This window comes from Lepidochelys kempii, chromosome 7, assembly GCF_965140265.1.
Source record: "Lepidochelys kempii isolate rLepKem1 chromosome 7, rLepKem1.hap2, whole genome shotgun sequence".
NCBI lineage: Eukaryota > Metazoa > Chordata > Testudines > Cheloniidae > Lepidochelys > Lepidochelys kempii.
This window is the reverse complement of record NC_133262.1, coordinates 19,669,109-19,687,787: the sequence shown is the minus strand read 5'-3', so window position 1 is coordinate 19,687,787 and position 18,679 is coordinate 19,669,109. Positions and strand designations below refer to the sequence as shown.

The 18,679-nt window shown below is 41.6% G+C and overlaps 1 protein-coding gene across 8 annotated transcripts in view; it reads left to right on the top strand.

Annotated features, from left to right (window-relative positions):
• NR2C2 (nuclear receptor subfamily 2 group C member 2) overlaps positions 1-18,679 on the top strand; it is a 66,345-nt gene that overhangs the window by 35,162 nt on the left and 12,504 nt on the right. For 4 of the 8 annotated variants that reach the window (XM_073351281.1, XM_073351279.1, XM_073351280.1 and 1 more), the window contains 8 exons: positions 396-543; positions 5,125-5,218; positions 5,944-6,077; positions 7,633-7,810; positions 9,733-9,854; positions 10,367-10,506; positions 15,699-15,836; positions 18,109-18,214. In XM_073351281.1, coding sequence (XP_073207382.1) covers positions 396-543; positions 5,125-5,218; positions 5,944-6,077; positions 7,633-7,810; positions 9,733-9,854; positions 10,367-10,506; positions 15,699-15,836; positions 18,109-18,214 — 1,060 coding nt within the window. Of the gene's footprint in view, positions 1-395; positions 544-5,124; positions 5,219-5,943; positions 6,078-7,632; positions 7,811-9,732; positions 9,855-10,366; positions 10,507-11,856; positions 11,947-15,698; positions 15,837-15,889; positions 18,215-18,679 lie in introns of those variants that run through there. The other 4 variants (XM_073351286.1, XM_073351285.1, XM_073351283.1 and 1 more) reach the window with 4 other exon arrangements.

The window sequence follows — 18,679 nt, the reverse complement described above, 5'->3', positions numbered from 1 at the left end:
TTTAGCATTGATTTTTTAAATAAAATGTTCAAGAAATATCATTGGTCCTAACAGCTACATATTCCTTTCCTCAAAATCATAGTGTGAAAATGTGTCGTCCCGAATGCTTAACTTGGTTAAATGCAATGCAGTAACAAGCTCTAACCCCAGTCCCGCAAAACACTCAAGAATATGATTAGTCCCATTGTTTTCTTATTTAATAAACGTGATTAAGTGCATTGCAACACTGGGGCCTATGTCTCTTCAGTTATCATACTGAATTTCCAATATTGCATTGAACTGAAATGAGCCAACACATTTCATGCAAACTGAAATCCTGCTTTAAGATTTTCCTTTATTTTAGTTTTTGGATGAATTATTTCCTTTCAAATCTGTATTTTTCTATTCTGATGCAGCGGTTCAGAGTGAAAGAAAGCCTTTTGATGTGCAACGGGAGAAACCAACCAACTGTGCAGCTTCAACTGAAAAAATCTATATCAGGAAAGACCTACGAAGCCCTCTCATAGCAACTCCAACATTTGTAGCAGATAAAGATGGGGCCCGGTAAGTTTTTAGGTGTAAAATGGGTCTGTTTAAAATGCCTTCAGGCTAGAGCTCTTATGGGGTCAGTTTTATAAACAATGGACTCCAGGGGGATGTAGGATCAGGCCCCAAAAGTATGGCCTTTTTTTCAATTCTAGAATGAAAGTTTCCTTCTTACATGATGGTGGTTATTCTTTGAGGGTTCAGATATTTCCAAACAAATGGGCATGGAAATACATTTGGATACAACAGTAATGAATACTGTATAATATCCTAACATAGATAGAAAATAGCAGTCTAGCTTAAAGGCCACATTTTCAAAAGTAGACACAATTGTATGCACAATTTTTTCTGGTACAAGTTTTGTGTTCAAGAGCACAGTGAATATGAGCAGATAGTATTTGCAATAAAAATTTAGTCATTTAGGAATCTGACTATCTGATTCACATATGCAATGACTTCAAATAAAAATGCTGTAGCAGTTTGGAAGGCTGGACTGGAGGCTCCTTCGAAAATTTGCTGCTAAATATTTGCATTCGTGTTATGCGTGAAACTAAGCCCGGGTCTACACTATGAGTTTAGGTTGAATTTAGCAGAGTTAGATTGATTTAACCCTTCACCCGTCCACATAACAAAGCCATTTTTGTCGACTTAATGGGCTCTTAAAATCGATTTCTGTACTCCTCCCTGACGAGGGGATTAGCGCTGAAATCGACATCGCCGGGTCAAATTTGGGTTATTGTGGACGCAATTCGACGGTATTGGCCTCCGGGAGCTATCCCAGAGTGCTCCATTGTGACCGCTCTGGACAGTACTCTCAACTCGGATGCACTGGCCAGGTAGACAGGAAAAGCCCCGCGAACTTTTGAATTTCATTTCCTGTTTGGCCAGTGTGGCAAGCTGATCAGCACAGGTGACCGTGCAGATCTCATCAGCAGAGGTGACCATGGAGTCCCAGAATTGCAAAAGAGCTCCAGCATGGACCGAACGGGAGGTACTGGATCTGATCGCTGTATGAGGAGATGAATCTGTGCTAACAGAACTCCGTTCCAAAAGACGAAATGCCAAAATATTTGAAAAAATCTCCAATGGCATGAAGGACAGAGGCTATCACAGGGACCCACAGCAGTGCCATTTGAAACTTAAGGAACTCAGGCAAGCCTACCAAAAAACCCAAGAGGCAAACGCCCACTCAGGGTCAGAGCCCCACACATGCCACTTCTATGATGAGCTGCATGCAATTCTAGGGGGTGCCCCTACAACTACCCCACATCTGTATGTGGACTCCTGCAAGGGAGTCTCACGCAACAGGGATGAGGATTTTGGGGACGAGGAAGATGAGGAGGAGGGGGAGCTTGAAGATAGTGCACCCCAGGCAAGCGGAGAAACCTTTTTCCCCGACAGCCAGGAACTGTTTATCACCCTGGAGCCAATACCTTCCCAACCCTCCCAAGGCGGGCTCCTGGACCTTGAAGGTGGAGAAGACACCTCTGGTGAGTGTACATTTGTAAATATAATACGCAATTTAAAAGCAAGCGTGTTTAATTATTAATTTTCCCTGAAGACTTAGGATGCATTCACAGCCAGTACAGCTACTGGAAAAGTCTGTTAACGTGTCTGGGGATGGAGCGGAAATCCTCCAGGGACATCTCAATGAAGCTCTCCTAGAGGTACTCCCAAAGCCTTTGCAAAAGGTTTCTGGGGAGGGCAGCCTTGTTGCATCCTCCATAGTAGGACACTTTACCACCCCAGGCCAGTAGCACATAGTCTGGAATCATTGCATAAGAAAGCATGGCAGCGTGTGGTCCCGGTGTTAGCTGGCATTCAAGCTCCATCCATTCTTTATCTCTCTGTGTTATCCTCAGGAGAGTGATATTATTCATGGTCACCTGGTTGAAATAGGGGAATTTTATTAAGGTGACATTCAGAGGTGGCTGTCCCTGCTGGGCTGTTTGCCTGTGGCTGAGAAGAAATCATCCTCGCTGTTCGCCATGCAGTGCGGGGAGGGGTGAAGTGATCATCCCAGAGAGAATTGGGTGTCCGGGGGGTGGTGTTAGTTGGGTTTGTGCTGCACGTTAATCCGAAAACATCAGCCTCTCCTTTTAAATGGCCGATATGTTTTTTTCAGTTTTACTCTCCCTTTTTTCCCTCCCGCAGCTACAAATGTTTCAAGCTGCCACTAGCATCTCTGTCCCAGAGGCTAGCGCAGATAAGAAGGCGAAAAAAACACATTTGCAATGAAATGTTCTCTGAGCTCATGCAGTCCACCCAAACTGAAAGAGCCCAGCAGAGTGCGTGGAGGCAGACAATGGCAAAGTCCAGGAAAGCACAAAATGAATGCAAGGACAGGAGGGACGCACAAGAGGACAGGTGGCGGGATCAAGAGGAAAGGTGGCAGCAACATGATGAGAGGAGGCAGTATGCAATGCTGAGGCTGCCGGAGGCTCAAACTAATATGCTCCGGCTTATGGTTGAGGTGCAAGAAAGGCACAGACCGCCACTGCAGCCCCTGTGTAAGCAGCCGCCCTCCTCCCCAAGTTCCATAGCCTCCTCACCCAGATGCCCAAGAACACTGGGTGGGGGTCCTCCAGGCACCCAACCACTCCATTCCAGAGGACTGCCCAAGCAACAGAAGGCTGGCATTCAATAAGTTTTGAAGTGCAGTGTGGCCTTGTCCTTGCCTCACAGCCACTGGAAATCATTCCAGACCTGCAACACTATGCGGTCCCACCAGTCTGTGCTTGTTTCCTGGGCCCAGAATCGGCGTTCCATGGCATAAGCCTACCCCATTGCCACCAGGATGGCCAAATTGCCAGGACCCGTGCTTTGAGAGAAAGACGTCTGTGTTCATGTCCTCATCACTCTCATCACCACGCTGCCATCGCCTCTTCGCCTGCTTTTGCAGGTTCTGGTTCTGCATATACTTCATGATAATGCGCAAGGTGTTTACAATGCTCATAACTGCTGCGGTGATCTGAGCGGGCTCCATGCTTGCCGTGGTATGGTGTCTGCAGGGGAAGCGGTGGTTGGATGACCAGTTTTGCAGACCTACTGCACCGTCTGCTGCCAGGACACAACAGCTGAGCGGGCTGCACACTTGCCGGGGTATGGCAAGACAAGAGCAGCCGAGCAGAGTTGCAGCAGAAGCGGCCCTGCAAGACCACCGGGAGAGCAGAGTGGCAGCAGAAGTAGTAGATGATGACAGTCATATAGAGGACCTGCGAAGTGGATTCATAGCATCGGGAGAGCAGAGTGGCAGTGGAAGCGGTGGATGACGACGACGGTTAGCAGTCCTACTGCACCATCTGCTGAAAGCAGTATGGCACCCGCACGGAAAAAAGGCTCGAAACAATTGTTTGCCGTTGCTTTCACGGAGGGAGGGCCGGCTGACGACATGTGCCCAAAACCACCCGCGACAATGTTTTTGCCTCATCAAGCATTGGGAGCTTAGCCCAGTATTCCAATGGGCGGCGGAGACTGCGGGAACTGTGGGATAGCTACCCACAGTGCAACGCTCCAAAAGTTGACGCTAGTCTCAGTACTGTGGACGCACTCCGCCGACTTAATGCGCTTAGTGCATTAGTGTGGGGACACACACAATCAACTATAAAATCGCTTTCTAAAAAATCAACTTCTATAAATTCAACCTAATTTCATAGTGTAGACATACCCTAAGTATCTGATAAATACTGCGGTCAAAGACATTTTGTTCTTTTATATTTTTTCTGTTGCACAGGCAAGATGTGTTCTCCTTCACAGCCCTAATAACCACATTGCAATCAGTAAGTATTATTATTAATATCATGTATTTGTTATTTATATAGAACCATTCGTTTGCATGACATAACACAGTTGAAAAATACATGACAGGTTCCTGCCTCAGAGAGTTTACCATCTCAGTGCCCGGCCCTGAGATGATAAACTCCCTGAGGCCTGAATCTGTCATGCATTATTCGTCTATATTGTGCTATTCAAACCTATCATGCTATATAAGTAACAAATACATCATAATTATACTATTTGACTACAAAGCACTTCATAGATCAAGCCCTAAGTTAGGTATGGAGAAAGAACATTAGACAAGGGGCATGGTAAGAGAAGGACAAAGATTTAAGTAAAATTGGGATATGTGGTTTTATGTAAACATTGTTCTTTCCTACAACACTTCTTCATCTGATATGATCCTTGGCTTTGCCCTGTCTCACTTGGAATGCCGTTTACTTGGGGCATGATCCTCTGTGAAGTGCCATGCAATTTACATAGCTAATAATGGCTTACTGGTTGTAATGAAGAAGACGACACCTGCCAGCATGACAGAAGAAATCAAATCAAAAAGCTAATGAGCGGAAAATCAGGTTGAGAAATCACCAGCACTTTAGCAAAAGAAAGAAAGGCATTAATTTGCTGTGGCAAAATCACCAACCCTCTAGTTAAAGTGCAGTTTCTTCCAGGATACAAACTATTTTTTGGAAATAGTTTTCAGCAGGACTAAATTCTGATGGATGAATTCTCAACATCAAAAATGGAAAGCCCAATAAAAGTAATCCTCATTATACTGCACTGAAATAGGTTCCCTCTTAGATTCTTTACATTTCTGAACAGGTCAACAGGTCTTCTTGATCCAGGAATGCTTGTGAATATTCAGCAGCCTTTGATACGGGATGATGGTACAGTCCTGCTAGCTACAGACTCCAAGGTAATATTCCTTTCATTTTTTTACAAATCTTACATTTTATTTACTAAATTATTTTGGGTATGTTTTTAAAAAGAAATCCTTCTGACCCCTTTACAGTCACAAAAGGTCCTTACCTCAGCCGAACATTTGCTGTTCCACTGCAAAGAGGTAGAGGGCATTAGGAATTGGAGAGACCACCACAGTGCAACAAGTGGCAGGTCTACTGGCTCTGTCTGTGGGGATTCACTCACTGATTATTGTCCCCTGAGGAAGAAGATGGAGTGGGGGGAGGCTGCTGCAGGCAGCCCTGAAGTTGTTGTTGCCTTTCTGTAACATGTAGTCTGAGGTGATAATACCACAGTGCGCTGAAACAAATCCTATATTTAAGGAGAGAGAGAACGGATGATCTAGAAGATCTTTTCCATCTTCAGCTTATCTGATTCAGTGGGATGTACTTTTTTCCCCCGGATATAATTATGCATGAATTTAGGTTGATAACCCTGTAGTTGATCCATCACAAAAATACACATCAGAAGTCAGGAGGAAAAGTTTTGGCGAATTTAATGATCACCCTTACCCAAATGTCAGCCACTGTCCTTCACTGTGGATATTCAGGAGGAAGTGAAACCTATGTGGGAACAGAGGAAGGAGATACACAGGATTTAATAATTATCAAGAGATTACATACAGCATTTCACCTAACTATATATAATTTTGATCCATTAATATGGTTTCTTTCTTTGTAGGCTGAGACAAGTCAGGGTGCTTTAGGAACACTGGCAAATGTTGTAACGTCCCTTGCCAGCCTTAGTGAGTCACTTAATAATGGAGATACTTCTGAAATCCAACAAGAGGATCAATCTGCCAGTGAGATCACTCGGTATGAATTTATATTAGCAGCTTATTTGGAAGGTGAACCTATACATTATAGGTTCATGCCACACTAGTAATGACCTTTTTAACTCACTGTATAATTTCATTAATGGTTTGGCTGCTGACATCAACCTGAACTTCTGTGACTCTGAAGAACTCCTTTCATTCATGTTACTGTTATAGATGCTCTCCCCTATTTAGTAACAAATGCAGTATAATAAAGCAGGGTTGTATTTCATATTTAATAAGTTACAGGAAAAGATAACTGGTTTGTGACACAAAAATATATTTCCTTCAAAAATGCTGAAAATCAGTAACAGTTTTGTGTTATTTCAGTTTTTTACTTTGAGTGTGCATGTGTGTGTGTAGTGTTTGTGAAAGTAAGGAAATAATAGCTACAGTGCTGTGTCAAGTATAGTACAGGCAGATGGTGTGCAAGCTTCTCCCAGACAATTGTCATGAACTTCAGTCCTGGCCTTTAATGTCTCCAGATTTACTCTTAAATTTTCCCTAGGACAAGGCTGACAGTGTGGTTTGTAATATGGAAAAAATTTGGATTAGGTTGAGATCAACAAACCTTGTCTTTTATGGCAATGCAAGGCAGAATTTGAACCCCAGCTCTCCAAAGTGATCTCAATCTCTTTTGTTTATTTCAAAATCAGGAAACAGGGAAGTAAAATCTTGCAGCTCCATTTTTTAATTGGTTTTTTTCCCCTCAAAAACGATAATATGTAATGCTAATGTATGAAAACAGGAAAAATTTGGATTTTATCCCATCTTTTCCATACAGGTTCCTAGGATAAGATTTTTAAAAGTAGAAGCTATATTTAGGCTCCTAAATAAGCTAACTGATTTTTAAAAGTGCAGAGCACCCGGCTGCTTCTGCTGATACCAACTATATACTTTTAAATCTTGGTCCCAAGGAATAAATAGTTAACTTATAAACAGATTGCTTGGAAAATAGTTGCATAACAGCATTATGAAATACCATAACGTGAATATGAGTATGAAATGGGCTCAATTCTCCTCAAAGTCTGAGCTCCAGTCATTATGGGAGAAGAGTTGTGGGGTAACCTCAAGGAGCTGTTTGCATTTTCCTGATTTTGCACTGGCCTAGCTGCAATTTTAGTTAGAAAGAAACCTAGGGGCTGCTGAAATATATGCCATTCCCATAACATCCCTAAGAGATCTTATGCCAGTGGAGGATCCTTGTAATGAAGCCTCAAGGTGAGAAAGGGGAAGGTGGGTGAGCAATGCAGGAGCCACCGTTACTAGAGTAGGAAAGAACAGCTGGTGCAGGGCTTATGCCAGGGGAGAATTCCCCTCTGCAAGGGAATTTTCCATCAGACATATATGGCCAGAACCTGCCTGGCCCCTTCGCACTGCCTGAGCAGAGTAAAAGACCAGAATGTATTGGAGAATATGGCCCAGAATCTGTACCAAAAAAGTTTCTGGCTCATCTTCTAGATGGAAAAACATGTAGTGTTTGATTTGCCCTCTACTCCAAATGTGTTAATGGTTGTAAGGAAATAAACTTGCATTGTTTCTTCATTTATTTGCAGGGCATTTGATACTTTGGCTAAAGCACTTAATACCACAGATGGCACAGTAGCTCAGAACTTGGCAGATGGGATGGATCCTACAGGAGGAGGGAATATTCATGTAATCAGCAGAGATCAGTCAACACCAATCATTGAAGTGGAAGGACCCCTACTTACAGATACACATGTCACATTTAAGGTGAGTGCTTCCTGAAATATCCTTTTGGCAAAGACGTAATCTGGAATGATTTTAGTATCATGTTTTTCTTCTATTGTTGTATTTTGCAGAAGTCAGTATTGTCTAGTACATTAGTTGTCATAAATATAAAGGGAAGGGTAACCACCTTTCTGTATACAGTGCTATAAAATCCCTCCTGGCCACAGGCAAAATCCTTTCACCTGTAAAGGGTTGAGAAGCTAAGGTAACCTTGCTGGCACCTGACCCAAAATGACCAATGAGGGGACAAGATACTTTCAAATCTGGAGTGGGGGAAAAAGGCTTTTGTCTGTCTGTCTGTGTGTGTGTGTACCTTTGCCGGGAACAGATCAAGGATGCAAACCCTCCAACTCCTGTAAAGTTAGTAAGTAATCTAGCTAGAAAATGCATTAGGTTTTCTTTGTTTTGGCTTGTAAATTCGCTGTGCTGGAGGAAATGTGTATTCCTGGTTTTGTGTCTTTTTGTAACTTAAGGTTTTACCTAGAGGGATTCTCTCTGTTTTGAATCTGACTGCCTGTGAGAATATCTTCCATTCTAATCTTACAGAGTGTTTCTTTTATCTTTGTTTTGTTCTTCTAATAAAGTTCTGTTTTTTAATAATCTGATTGGGTTCTTAGGATCCTAAGAAACCCAAGCTGGTCTGTGTTCAACTTGTTTATTCTCAGGCCTCCCCAGGAAAGGGGATATAAGGGCTTGGAGGGATTGTGGGGGAAGAGAAACTCCAAGTGGTCCTGTTCCCTGGTTCTTTGTTAAAGCGCTTGGTGGTGGCAGCATACCCTAGTCCAAAGGCAAAGATTTTGTGCCTTGGGGAAGTTTTTAACCTAAGCTGGTAGAAATAAGCTTAGGGGGTCTTTCATGCGGGTCCCCATATCTGTACCCCAGAGTTCAGAGTGGGAAAGGAACCTTGACACTAGCTATTGTTGTTAAGGACATAATAAAAGATTTCCACATTTCCCTTGCATTCTGTATCCTTGAGCACTGCATATGCAGTCTCATTGGGACCTTTCAGTTGACAGTGGGATGATGTTTGTTTTAGATTTAGATCTTACATATAGTACTACTGTGAATCACTTTTAGTGTTAAATATAACAAATAATATCAGATGTGTAATTCATATACATTGTTACTAAAAATTATTTTGAACTCTTGACTTTGGTTGTTTGAGGCATCCTCACATCAAGTATGTTAAAATTTGGGCCATTTTTTAAGGATTACAACTATGTTCTTGATGGTCGTGATTTGATGAACTGTAGTTGTGGGATTGCACTTTGAAGCAGCTGTATCTTCAAGTGAATTTGAGCAAGAACATCTTTTAGATGTATTGTATGGGAGAAACCAGTAAGGATTTTCCTTCTTTCTGCCAAAGTGCATTTCCTTTAAGCAGATAAAAATCATCAAGATAGTGAAATAAGCAATGTATAGGAAAGGTAGTCTGTGTACTTCAAGTAAATTTGTGTTTTTTGCAAGTGTAGATTCATATGGCATGGCTTTGCCAGAACAGTATAGATTTTAAATAAGTTGTAATTTTAAAGAATTGCACTTAGTTTAAGACCTGATTCTCATCAATTTTATAGTAATTCTGAAGCTAATAATGCTGCATGCTGCAATGAAAATTCAGGGATAAGTGTTATTGAATTAATACTAAAATACTTTTAAAGTAACCATCCCATTTGGTTTCCCATATTATTCCTTTCACACCTCCCCATTCCCAGCCTGTTCTATTTACCACTACTACTAAGTTATGTGCTGAAGTTTTACTAATCTAACTTCATGATAAATGACAGTTTTCAGCAAAAGACTCTGAATGCAGATTGCATGTTTTTATTCAAATTTATTTCATTCATAATAAACATTGATTTATGTCTGACCTGTACAGACTATACTGTACTCTTATTTCCGTGCAGCTAACAATGCCTAGTCCAATGCCAGAGTACCTTAATGTACATTACATCTGTGAGTCAGCATCACGACTGCTTTTCCTCTCAATGCACTGGGCTAGATCTATCCCTGCTTTTCAAGCACTTGGGTGAGTGAATATTTTTCTATTGAGTGATTATTTAAGTATTAAGCTGAACATTTTGCAACTGCGTGGATTTTTAAAAGATAAAGTTAATTAATTTATAATAAATTGTTTAAAATGTATAGACATTATACAGCATTTTTCTACATTTTTAAGACTATGAAAAACAAGATGACTAATGATACTTGGCATTATAGTGGGTAATGAGGCTGTATTGTGAAATTGAGTCAAAAGCAAGCAACTAATTTTTGGACATATAACTTGGCAACTCTAAGTAGCAGTATCTCCATTTTGCAGATAATCTGTAATCATTTCTCATAGCCAATGCATCCAGCCCCAACCATTTTTGTTGCTGTTTTTTTAATTTCTGTAATTTGTCAATATCTGCCTGTTACTAAGATGCCCAGAATACTATCATTATAATTTATAACCATAATTTTACACGTCAGATCTACAGGATAATACCAACATGAGTTTAATACTTGCTAGAATTGTTTGTTTGATTTGTGTCTTTATAGACAGGACTGTAACACAAGCCTAGTTCGTGCCTGCTGGAATGAACTGTTTACCTTAGGCCTAGCACAGTGTGCACAGGTGATGAGTCTGTCTACTATCCTAGCAGCTATCGTCAACCACCTGCAGAACAGCATACAGGAAGGTATGTGTTAGGTCACGCTAGATATTAGGTAAATGTTAGGCAGGCATGTGCTGCTTTCAGCAGTAAAGAGTTAAAAACCTGTGTCTGTACATTTTTTTTCACAAAGTATTTTCCAAGGGGGAACAGGTATTGTTCCCCCTGAGATCCAAACACAGAAGGAACCCTCCACTGTTCCTGCACGGGATGTGGGAATCAATCTCACCAACTTCACAAAGAGCTCTCCATAGTTCTAGGCTACATCTACACTACAGCGGGATCGAGGCTCTGAGATCAATCCACCGGCGGTCGATTTAGTGGGTCTAGTGAAGACCCGCCAAATCGACAGCAGATCACTCTCCACTTGACCCCTGTACTCTACCCGAGAAGAATAAGGTAAGTCAACGGGAGAGTTTCTCCCATCGACCCCCTGTAGTGTAGACCCTGCGGTAACTCGACGTAAGGTATATCGATTCCAGCTACTTTATTCACGTAGCTGGAGTTGCGTAGCGTCAATCAATTTACCATGGTAGTGTAGACATAACTCTAGAGATCAAAACATGGGGTGGGGCCCAGGCTAGAGGGGACACACACAGTATCTCTCCTTCCTCCCTTTTATCCAGCTGTGAGTCTACAAAAAAAGCTGATGCATCTCAAAGCTACATTAACTTTTCTGTGAACTGCGTTTATGGAGAGTTCCAAAGGAAGCCCCAACGCGGGGGTCTCTGGCAGCACAGAGGCAGAACGGGAGCTAAAGAAGCTTAGAAGGGCACTGTAGTGTGCTGATACAGGGTTTTAGCATAGATGCCCTTTCATGTCCAGCAGATTTCTCAAGATATGGGCTGAAATCCTGCACATCCAACAGAAGAATTCAAAGGAAGCACTGTAGAGTACACACCATAGAGTTTTCCTCCCATCCTAGAATTTCATATGAGTATTTTTCTTTGCTGGAGGTGATGAAACATACACGCCCACCACAAGTTGGTTACAGTTACACTTTTGAAATAGTTGCTGACCATCACTACACAATTATTACTGCAAGTATATCACACTACCAAAATATAAATGTTTAATAATTAATTAATGGCTGTGTCACAAAGTTATATCAAAAAGCTCAAAACAAACTGCCTCTGGCGTCCTTAAGAAGATAGGTATCTTTTTTGATTCTGTGTTAACCTGCTAATTTTTATCTCTAGAATGGAGGATGATCTGGTACAGCTGGCTTTTTTTACAGGGAGGGTTATGCAAATTAATATGATTGATATGGGTAACTTTTCTTTTTTTTATAAATGGGGGAAATTATTTTGTCTGCAGAAAAAAAAAATCAGTAGTGACAGCCTAAAGTGTGCAAATACAATTTATCTTTACTTACAGAAGTAGAAGAAACCAGATGTATATGTAGCCAGAAAATTACAGAATACTACATATGTCATGAAACTAGCAAGGATTAGTACCAGGATGAAGGTACAAAGATAAATACGTTTTTAAAATCTACGTAAACCATGAAAACATAGTTTCAAGGTGACTGCAGAAAATAGTCACAGTTCAAGATAGGCAAACCTCAAATGATTTACCCTCATTAATAATCATAGTTTTTCTTGGAAGGATTCTTCCATGGTGTGGAAAGCCTTTAGATACAATGGAACTGATGTAATTCCACTGTTTATGTGAGGGCAGCACACAAAGGGGTCAGGATTCTGTGTGCTCTATATTAGATCCCAGCACACCATGGGGTTTTGAGGGGATGATGGAGAAGCAAAACCAAGGGATCTGTGACTATGTTCACTGAACATTCTTTTTACCCTTCCCTCCATTACATCAATGAGGAGGATACAGGAGCTGCAGAGGTCAACTGCAGTTGCAGCTCTGAAGTAGCTGCTGTAAATTAGAGCAGCTCTTGAGGCTGTTCTAATATATTCCAGGAGCCACTCTTGCCACCAGCCAGTTCAGAATCTAGGCAGTAAAAAAACGTATTAAAGCCACCTTTGCCACTCCTCTTCCTGGGCTGTGCCTTCTATGGGTGCTTCTTGAAAGCTGAGCACAGAATCTGTCACATCATTTTTAAATCCTGTCACTAAAATTTCTTAATAATAAACTGACAGCCATAGCGTACAAACTGTCTTAGCAGGAGATGGCAAACTACGGCCCGTGGGCCAGACCCGGCCCATCAAGGCTTTCAATCCAGCCCGCGGGATTGCCAGCCCCATGGCGCAGTGGGACTAAGGCAGGCTCCCTGCCTGCCCTGGCCCCACGCCACTCCTGGAAGCAGCCGGCACCATGTCCCTGCGGCCCCTGTGGGGGGAGGGCAGAGAGCTCCATGCGTTGCCCTCACCTGCAGGCACTGCTCCCCGCAGTTCCCATTGGCCAGGAACGGGGAACTGCGGCCAGTGGGAGCTATGGGGGTGGTACCCACAGCAAGGGTAGTGCACGGTGGAGCCGTCTGCCCCACCCACCCTCAGGAGCCACTGACGGCCATGCTGGCCAGTTCCAGGAGCAGTGCAGGGCCAGGACAGGCAAGGAGTCTGCCTTAGCCCCACTGCGCACCACTGCCACCCCGGTGCTGCTTGAGGTAAGCGGCACCAGGCCAGAGTCCACACCCTGAACCCCTGCCACACCCCAACCCCTACCCTGAGCCCTCTCCTGCACTCCACACCCCTCCTGCACCCCAACTCCTTGCCCCAGCCCTACATTCATGGCCCTGCATACAATTTCCCCACCCAGATGTGCCCTAAGGCCAAAAGGTTTGCCCAAGGTTTGCCCAAAAGGTTTGCCCAAAGGTGCAATATGTTATATATTTTTAATTTCTACCACAATACATTTCAGTTATCAACAATGTGCATTTTTTTCATGAGTTTTTTTGCTTGGTTTGGGGAGAGGGGGGAAGGTATGTCTGGAAGGGGAAAATCAGCAATTACAGCACTTACTGATTTAAAATGTAATCCGTTCAAACCTAATAATCGTTGGCAAATCCAGCCCCAAAACCAGCCCCTCAAAACACAACACAACATAACTGGTGGTGTTCTACTGCAATGGTTCTCAACCAGGGGTCTGGGGCCCCCTGGGGGGCCGCAAGCAGGTTTCTGGGGGTCCTCCAAGTAGGGCCAGCGTTAGACTCACTGGGGCCCAGGGCAGAAAGCCTAAGCCCTACTGCATGGGGCTGAAGCCCAGGGCCCTGAGCTCTGCCACCTGGGGCTGAAGCCAAAGTCTGAGCAACTTAGCTCTGCGGGGGCCCTGTGGCATGGAGCCCCAAGCAATTGCCCTGCTTGCTACCCCGCTACTGCCGACCCTGGCTTTTATATGCAGAAAATCAGTTGTTGTGGCACAGGTGGGCCATGGAGTGTTTATATCATGTTGTGGGGGGCCTCAAAAAGCAAAAGGTTGAGAACCCCTGCTCTAGTGCACAGGGAGAGGGGCATGATGTGAAGAGGCCATGGAGGGGGGGCTTGAATACCCTGCATTCCCTGAAGAGTATGCCCTTCAGGTTTCTCTGCATCTGAGAGTGGAGGGGGCCTTGAAGATGAAGGATTAGGTTAATGCCCTGTAAGGGGTTGGAGGTTACAGCAGTTGCAGGAGCCATAAGGTGGCTTTACTATTCCATAGCCTGAGTGAAAAGAATTCCATCTTCAGCCCTGACCCTTCCACACCTCCTCAGTCAGTACCTAGCCTTGTTACTTGGGATTTGCATTGAGAAAAGTATTTGGTTCTATATAAGGTCATGTTATGTCACTCCAAGGTACTAAAGTAAGGGTATCAAGTTAAGTTTTGTATTATTATTTTAAAATGGTGAAGACAAAACACTAGAAATTTATGAGTGTTGTAACCATTCTGGGAAACTAGAATTCCAGCTGTTTTCCCTGTGTACTTTTGCACTATTGTTTCCCATACATTAAAAAAATAAAAATGTGGTAGCACCCGTATCACCCTGAATAATCGCAATACCAGAATCAACGTTTATCTATCTTAGAAATTTTATTGTATTTTCATTCTTGTTTTCAAGACATTATGTAAAAATGTCTAGTTTTTTTTCTTTTCAATTTTTTATTGCGGTTGCAGAAAAAATATACAGTTATCCTAAATTGCATCAAAAATCCAATTTAAGACACACAGGGCTAAGCAAATCTATGCAGCCATTAGCAGTACAGATGAAGGCAAAAATACTTAAGTTATAATGATATGAAATATAAGTATTAGAGGTCATGCATGGAGTAAAGTTCTTTTAATTTGTATTTTTTCAGCTGAAAAGTTTCATACATGGTAGGTTTCTTGACCTGACTTATCTTGATGAAGTTAGTGAATGGAAATCATGTGTCCAGATATCTGTCTTAATATAATCTCATGTTTCTATCTGTCATATTTCTTTGACTGGTCTATAAATATACAGTTGGGGGAAGGGGAAAAGGAAAACTGTTTCTCATTTTCTTACCAAAGTAGGAGTCTTTTCTTCCCTTTTTTAGCTAATGCTTCCTGAAACACAGTGCCCCTCATATATCTCCTCTTAAGGCTCAACTAAAACTGTGAAATTTTAGAAAATTCATAATTGGTGTAGCACTTTTCAAATAAACATTTTTAAACAGAAAGGAGATGAAGCCAACACAAAGGACATGGTAATATGAAAGGCTGAGGGATCAACCTGTGTGTAACCGAGTTAATTCTACTCCACAAGAGGGGAAAAGGGTACATACTATAGTGAACAAACAGTTTATTTCTAAAGGAACAGATATGGAAAAAGGTGGCACAGTCATATTGCATTAGCCTTTCACTTCCGGACAGCCAGACTGACTCCCGATTGGGTCACAAGTTACAATAAGGTAATATGGTAGTCTTCACCTAATCTCTTACTTTTGTCCACCTCCCCAGAACCCCAGTTTAATTTATAGCACCATTCAGCACATTCTGCTTAGGAGAGGCTCATCATCAGAATAACATGGGTGTTGCTGGTTAGGATTTAGATATATTGGCAGACCTTTGTGGAAAAACATTGCATTATGTTTGCCAGTACTGTGCCTGACTCAGTTTATTAGATCCTCAGTCCTCACTGCCATGAGTATTAATTCATGCACGATATATTTTTATATGGTCAAAAAAAGTTTATAGTACAATTCAGAAGGTTTAAAATTTCATTTGATCTATTCCTATAAAGGGGATGGGTGTTGGTTTCATTAATTTTTCAAATGTATTTGAACTCTCTTAAGAGAGTATGTAATGTCTATTTGTAGATAAGCTTTCCGGAGACAGAATAAAGCAAGTCATGGAACACATCTGGAAACTTCAGGAGTTCTGTAACAGCATGGCCAAGCTTGATATTGATGGATATGAATATGCATACCTTAAAGCTATAGTCCTCTTTAGCCCTGGTAAGGCATTTGGCAACCATTATAATGATCTTCCCCTGTGTTTCTAACTGCAGTTCAGATGCTGAACTTACAAACTATTAATCTTTTGGCACCAGGAGATTTTAAAGAGAACCAAATATCCAGTGATGAAGAAGAGACTGTTCTACTGAGTTGTTCATAAAATATCTCACAGCACCATAAGACTTTATCATCAATAACGCCTTTTAAAAAATCACTTTTGGGGTAATTGATTTAAGGCTCCACAAATTCCACATGTTGTATACATACTTACATATATTTAAAGGCCAGATTCTCAGTCCCCTAGCCCTTTCCCAAGCTGCTTTGTGATACTCTGACAGCACAAAGAAGCCTGAAAGCTGCTCTAATAGTGCAGCTGGGGATTTTCTTGGTGTAAGGGGATCCCTGAGTGGCATAAAGCTGTGCTATCCATTTCCAACCCCTCCTCTGTGCATGGGTCATGTCAGGATTGGGAGTAGGCATGTGTGACAGATGACAAAATTTGTCAGTTTTCGTTTAATATGGAATATAATTAATGGTAAGAATGGTGTGGGGAAATATATCCTCTGGCTATAAGTGACTGTAAGGAATTTGATTCAGTGTTTACATTCTTTTATTAAGAATGTCCAAGAGGAGGTAGAAGATGCAAATGTGAGTTGAAAGTCTACTATGGTTTAGATACATCCTCCAGTAAACACAATATCCCTCCCTCCACCAATTTGTTAATAAGGACAATGAGCATAAGAGCTGATAACTAAAAAATATACAATGGACATTGTGTATGAGATCTGAGGATTTCCTCAGAGAGGACACCTTAGTCAGGGTTATCCATAGGCATATCAAAGTACAAAGTGATAATCAGGCAGGGGAAGGGGAGTTAAACATGTTCCCGGGACATTGAAAGGGTAGAGAAGAAGTGCTGACAGGCTGAGTGAGAGGGAAGCTCTCTCTTAGAAATGTAGGGTATTTACTTTTATTTCCACTGTAACTAATTCTAACCTATCTACCTCACTGAGTTTTGCAAAGTATTCAGACTAGGGATGTCGGGCAAGCCTTTTCTTTTGCTTTAATATTTTCTCTATCTACTCTTAATAAATCTTATTTTAATTAGATTAATTTAGGGTCTTGGACTGTTGCTTTGGGGAATTTCTCACAGACTGTGCCTTGGGTTTTTCTCTAGTAATAGTAATAATAATCCATAGCTCTTATCTATGAGCTTTTTATGAGCAGATCTCAAAGTTCTTTACAAGGAGGTAAGTTTCATTATCCCCATTTTACAGATGGGGAAATTGCGCCACAGGCAAGTGAAGTGACTTGCCCAAGGTCACCCATCAGGCTGTTGGCAGAGTGGAAATAGAATCCAGATCTCCTGAGTCCTAATTCAGTCTCTCTCCACTAGAGACTAGACCACACTGTAAGAGATAGACTCCAAGCATAGGCCTGCTCTAGTCCTTTTCGAGGGAGAACAAGAAGGAACACGACACTTGTGGCCCTATGAGCCTGTCGCTGAAGAAGTTTTGGCATAGCCACACATATGCCATTTTGTGCCCTTCTGATCATTTGACTGCTCAGTGAGGAGCTGAAAGCATCTGGAATTGTGACAACACAAACCAGTGGAAGTTTGGAAGTCCAAAAAAATCTTGAAAGCTAGAAATTGGTTACTCTACCTAGTGAGTTCAAACAACAGAGGGAAACCCATTTGAAATGAGGAGAAGCAGAAACAGATGATTATGCCCTCAAAAGCTGTCCACCCTGTAGCCTGATTGGACCCATTGGTAGCAGGTGTGCACTCAGAATTGTTGTGCTCCCAGTTCTGTTGGCCCAGCCAGCTGCAGAAGGAAAAGTGAGTGCACTAATTCTAAAGCCAGGAATGAAATTTTAGCCAAATACACGTATTACAGAACCAACAGTGAGCAGAAAGTACAATTACAGCATCAGCCTATATATTAATGAGCAATATCTGTTCATATTACAACTCATAACAAAATTATATTAAGCATGTGTATATAAATGATAACGTTATGTATTGTGTCCAATACATTAGTTGGCAAATAATTCATTTAATAACATATATATGAATGTCTTTTAAAATAATGTACATCATCTCAGAATGATTTATTGAGATTTAATGAGGTACTCCTTACTGCAGCTATCATATCAACCATGGTACCCAAGAGGAAGAGTTGAATGAAATTAAGTGGAAGGTTCTTTGTAAGTACTCATGACTTATTTTATGATTAAACCATACACATTTGGAAATGTTTTCTTTCTTTAGATCACCCTGGTCTGACGAGTTCAAGCCAAATAGAAAAATTCCAAGAGAAGGCACAGATGGAGTTGCAAGACTATGTCCAAAAAACCTATCCGGAAGATACTTATAGGTATTTTTTTTTTTTTGATAAATTCTGTGAGCAATGGTTGCAGCATAAAGACATAAGATTGTTGTTAAATTTAGTTTTGTGGGGACTCAGATAAAAGATTGAGGCCCTCATTTGCACATTTATAAAAGCAGACATGTTTAGTTTAAACAGGGCAAGAAGCAGGATTGGCGGCCTGCAATTTTTTTAATTTTATAGAGCCTGGTGTAGGTATGTGGGAGGGAGTGTTGCAGGAGACTCTTATTATTTTTAAGTTAGAAGAGCCAAATAGTCTGAGATCATAAAAGGGCTGAACCAATTCCTGTCCTTTTAAAGTTTAACAGATTATGTATGGTAAGTTTCATCCATCTTCAGACTACCAACATATAAACCTTTGAAAACCAAGTTTTAGATGGCAAATAGTAACTAAGCCCCTTAAGCTTGTAATTAGAAGAAATTCTACCTACCTGTGTTTTTAATTTTTGCCTC